Source organism: Notothenia coriiceps, unplaced genomic scaffold (genome assembly GCF_000735185.1).
Source record: "Notothenia coriiceps isolate Sejong01 unplaced genomic scaffold, NC01 NC01_scaffold00028133, whole genome shotgun sequence".
In the NCBI taxonomy this organism is placed as follows: Eukaryota; Metazoa; Chordata; class Actinopteri; order Perciformes; family Nototheniidae; genus Notothenia; species Notothenia coriiceps.
Window position 1 is genome coordinate 410,870 of NW_011360834.1, and position 5,310 is coordinate 416,179.

The following is a 5,310-nucleotide window of genomic DNA, read 5'->3' on the forward strand; positions in this document are numbered from 1 at the left end:
TTTTTTATTAAACTGGCCTTAAAAACTGGAAAGATGCCATCTTTAAGCTGTCTAACCTGATAGTACAAAAACACTTTCCTATATGCTAATCATTTTCCAATCAAGACCGTTTTAATCACAATTATTATTTCCAATAGGCTACAGTATTTACCCTTAGAGCACCCAGTTCAAGACCTGCACATAACTTGTGGACATAACAACTCCATGTTATTACTTTTGCAGGATGCTTGAAAGAAAGCAACAACTAAATGAGGTATGTTGAAACATGATCTAAAATGGACGTGCTTATTTAATAATCTTTGGAAATATTGATGAGGAATAATACAATTAATATCCAATTTCATTTAGCTGACACTTTTTTGTTTTGTTTGAAAACTCTTTTTATTGTCATTTTTTAAACATCCAGACATATTAAATATATACGCAACTCAAAATAGCAAGATTCCTGCAAGTACATTAGCTTTTCATAAGCCAAACCATCGTAATTGCTACTATTAGCTTCAAATAAGCCAAGCCTTTCCAAGTGCTTCATACAGAAGTGAAAAGCTTGTATTCTCCAAGCTTCAGCGTAATATATAGCGTACCAGCTCCATTGTGTTTTTGTTCATAAAAGATTACCTGTTGTATATATAGGCTATATTTCTCCAAGGACAACTGAATCTTAGGGTTGTGCTGAAATATTTGTATAATATCCACCATAGCTTGTTATTCATCACTCTAATGCAAGGGATTGGCTGCCACTCTAGAAAATCCTCTTCTGCATCGTCTAATAATTCAATTATATGAGGCTTTTATGAAACGCTCAATGATCCTTGAAGTGCAATCACAAACTTTTTGAGACCTTTATTGGAAAAAGGCATGTAGAGACAACATGGCTTTCAGAGTCTTCAAAGAAGAATATTGAAAAGGATAAGGTGCATACAGACGACAATAATACACATAACAGAAATTGCATTAAAGTAATACAATAAAGTTAATTACATACAACAAAGGGCTAGGGCTTTTTACATAAATCGTATGTTTTCAATTGTGCTAAATAGTTTATTGCATTTTTGTTTTTCATTTATTACAGGGCTTTTAAAAAATAAAGAAACTCATTGTGAAATACCTTAATTACAGAGTTGCTTTTTTATTGTAGGCCTATTAATATAAATTGACTATAGAATAAAAATTGACATAGTACAAAACCATTTTTTTTGGAAAAGCCAATCATGTTTATCCAGCCTTAAAGCCTCAGAATGCATACAATAAAAAAAAAGGAGAATAATTGTTTCAGGACAATCACTACACAATGGTACAGAAACAACGACAACTGCCGCTTCTTTTCTCCAGAACATGCAGGGGAAAGATTGTAGTTTTAATTTTGACCACATTTCCCATAGTACATTGCGAGCTAAACTCGCCGCACCTTCGCCGGGTGGAGCTTGTGAACGTGGGAACGTTTTGCCGCTGGGTTGCTGCTGGAGTAGAAAATGGTTTGACAGGGAGGCGACCTGTGCACAGGGATAGAAGACAGAAGTTAGTTTTCGCGGTGTCTGGCAGTTTGCGAGTCAACGGGGAGGCAGAGCCGAGAGCTTCAAATGATTTGTAGGAGTCTAAGCAACAGGGCACAGAGAGAAATGTCAGGGACTGCTTCAGCCTTGAGCAAAGGGAAGCAGTACTAGTACACCGCAACGCGGAAAATATTCAGGGGGAGAGAATGCGAATGGTGCGAAGATACCGAAATCAAACAAAATGGAAACGATGTAGCGACGCTGCGGCATTTCATATAGCTAGAACTAACGTTAGAGTAGAGAATAGATAGCCGAGGAGCTAGCAGGTGAACTAACATACATGTAAAGTTATTCCCCGAAGAAGCTGAGCCCGGAGGCGTCTGTTGAATCAGAAGAGTTCATCAGATATCAGAGAAGACACACACAGGAAGATGCTACGGAGAAGACTGAACCGATGGGTATGTGTGCCTGGCATCAACACCTCTCTCTCTCACACACACGCGCACACACACACACACACACACACACACACACACACACACACACACACACACACACACACACACACACACACACACACACAGTTAGCCTGTGACATCCTGCTGCTCCTGCTAGCGTTTAACTGCGGTGACACTGCCCTCAAAAAATGTAGACATGCATTTCCTTTCCCCATTTAACTGGAATTGATTGCGAAACTTACAGCAAACTGTTACTCCACACTGCCTGGCAACAAGAAACAGCTGTTGTCCCACATCATGTGTTAGTGTTAGCTCACTGCTAGGTAAGTTCTGAGCAAGCCAGGAAGTCACGACAGATGCAAGTTCATGTTAGCTAAAATCAGAGTCATTAAACTATGCCTTAAGGACACACACTTGTATTGTTGTCTCTGACCTGCCAACACGTCAAACTCACCTTTTTAACAACCGTTTTATCAAATGTACAGTAAGTCTCACCTCTATATAAAACAGCCCTGGATCTAAAGCTCTTTTAAAACAGGGCTCTACCTGTCTCCAGAGACATGGACTGCTTTTCTCTGGGGTCCCAAAAGCTAAAAATATTCACTCTATTTAAAGTCACAGAGACCTGCATCAAAAGGCATGTCTCCCCTTCTCTGTAGCATGTGTGGTTAACACTAGTGTTGAAACAATGAGATGGTTAATTGATTATGGCATTATTTGATAATCAATTAAATTATTTCAGCGATTAAACATACTTAGTATATCACTGGGTTTAGCTTTGAAATGTGAAGATTTGCTGCTTCTTAGTGTTTTTATATATTGTTATATAGAATATATTTGGGTTTTAGACCATTGCCCAGACATGCTTAAACAAATAAATAATGATAATCAGCCCTCTGCTCCATTTGTTCAATTTCAGAAGTTGGTATTTTGCCGGCATGAACTGGTTTGACATCATATTTCACGATTGGTCAATTTAATGCTTACCCTTCTAAAGTTCATCCATTGGTTTCACTGGCTTTCTCGTACGTTAATAAGCCACGAGTGTGCTATAGCTGCAAGTGGAGTAAGCTTCCGCCAGGCCAGGTTTATAAATGCTAAACAGGCTTTACTGCCTCTGTATCTTCTTCTTATGCACCAGTAACCTGTTGTCATCAGTGGGTTGAATCCCCCACAGGCTATGTGAGCGGTATAGATAACGACAGTGAATAAGGGGAAGCCATATAATAATTATAGTGCCTGACCCTCCTTCTGGCCTCTCTCTAAGTGTTGCCAGGTCAGCTGGTTTTCCTCCTTCTGGAGAGGATTGCTGCTGTAATTTCCCTTCAGTGTGAGCTGTAAATAATATTTTGTGCAGGGCAGCCAGCCACACTTTCATTGATGCACACAGTGCCGTTATCTGAGGCTCTGGCTCTCTGCCTCCTGATTCAAACCACCTCTTCTTGCCCACGGGGGTACATGTGCATCATGAAGAGGGAGAACAGATAGAGAATGTGACTGCTCATACCAAAAAGCAGTGAGGGGGCTTCTTATGTCTCACTTGACTCTCCCACTACGATGCGCTGTGCCACTAAACCCTGAGTGTGTCTTTGGGAAATCATTAAAGATGGCTGTGGGTGGGAGCAAGTGGGGCTGGGCTTTTCACCGGGGAGGGGGAAGCTCCAGAGGTTGTAATGCTCTGACAGGAATTTAAAATCACAGTTGCCTTTGATGTTCGCTCAAGCCCTTGAAGGCAGCAGTATGATCTGTGAGAGATGGAGCCTGGCGGAAATGTGATAGTATTCATTGTGGGAGCCTCCTGCCTTGACTGCATGGAGAACAGCACTGAAACATGAACACAGCATCACCCAGGCAGCAACACAGTATCTTTTTGTCTGCACCATGGTAACCAGAAGGCCTCCTCCAACTCTCTTGCTCGGTTGAAATCACACGTCTTCTATTCAGTCAGTGATACATTACTTTTGAGCTCGACAGGTGTTGACAGTAAAGGCATTTATTTTACTTGATGATGATGATGATATAAAGATATCAGTGCTGAAACAATTAGGCATTTCATCAATTGAAATAAAAAAGTATTTTGACAATAAGTATATGTGAAGTCGTTTTTCAGGCAAGAATGGCAAACATTCTACACTTTATTGCTTCACAGTTGTGACATTTAAAAAAAAAATTGTATTTACTGAACCATTAATCAAGAAAATGATGAAACCTTTGTATAGGGCCTCAGGTTTTTGGAAATAACAGACATTGCAATTGTTTGACAAAATACCTAATTTGGTAAACATCATCTTTTCTGTACAAATGATTAGTTTTTCTCACCAACACTTCCTTTTTTTGGTATTTTTAAACAATGACTCTGAATTGTGGTTTCTCTCAATTCACTCACTAGCAGATCACTTTGTATAAAAGTGTTCTCTTTTAGCTTAGTTCTTAAACATTTTTTCCTTTTGTATCAAGCAGAAAAAAGTTGAAGCATGATTCATTTACGTTACTTGACAAAACATTGTTGTGTGCACATGCGCACATTGTGATTCTGAAACAATAGTCTATTGTGCAGCCCTTCCCTAATATGAAGAATTAGTTTAAAAATAAGTAAGCTGTTTTATGGTTGTAATTTACATTGTATAGTATAAAGTATAAAACGCCATGGTTGTTTTTCATTCAGCACTATACACCGAGAAGTAGGACTGCATTTCAAAGGGAGTCTCTTGGGGATATGTAGGTCAGAGCTGCAGAAGGTTTAAATATTGTCTTTTGTCTCAGTAGCATGCTGAAGTACCCTGTGAAAATGTAGCTTACCCTAATTAAAGGGTGGCAAAGAAATTCTAGCCTATATTTTTTTTAATCGCGGTTTCGATTTTGATGTGCCTTCAAGAGATGCATGACATTTAGGCTAGTCAATTTATTTCCATAACATAGAACATCACTCTTTGATGCTCAGAATTGTATTTTTTCTTGTGTCATTATGGCTTTAACATACACATTTTGAGATAGTGGTTTATCGAGTAGTGAGATCTCAAACATATCCTGCGTCAGTCAGGTCCTCCTCTTCTCAGTGGGGCTTTCCTCTGAACCTTCTGCCCTCCTCCAGCTCACTTCAGTCTCTCCATCCTGCTGCGGGCCAATGCACCGAGGCCTGCCAGTCTCAGATCTCTCTCTACTTGATCCATGCACTGGTAAAGAGGTTCTTACCTGGCAGGAGATGTTGTTGTGTGTATGTTTGAAAGGTTGCATGTCAAGTGGGTTTGAAAGCCCCAGGGCTCTGTAAACCTGTTTCTCAGGTCAACATGCAGCTATCACATGCTGACACACACACACACACACACACACACACACACACACACACACACACACACACC

General features: G+C 39.8%; 1 protein-coding gene across 5 annotated transcripts in view; it reads left to right on the forward strand.

Annotated features, from left to right (window-relative positions):
* The first annotated feature begins 923 nt into the window (after positions 1-923).
* The window catches only part of atp11c (ATPase phospholipid transporting 11C (ATP11C blood group)), a 44,608-nt gene continuing 40,221 nt past the window's right edge, over positions 924-5,310 (forward strand). For 2 of the 5 annotated variants that reach the window (XM_010785685.1, XM_010785687.1), the window contains exon 1: positions 1,098-1,951. In XM_010785685.1, coding sequence (XP_010783987.1) covers positions 1,925-1,951 — 27 coding nt within the window. In that variant the 5' untranslated portion in view covers positions 1,098-1,924. Of the gene's footprint in view, positions 1,952-5,310 lie in introns of all 5 variants that reach the window. The other 3 variants (XM_010785688.1, XM_010785684.1, XM_010785686.1) reach the window with 2 other exon arrangements.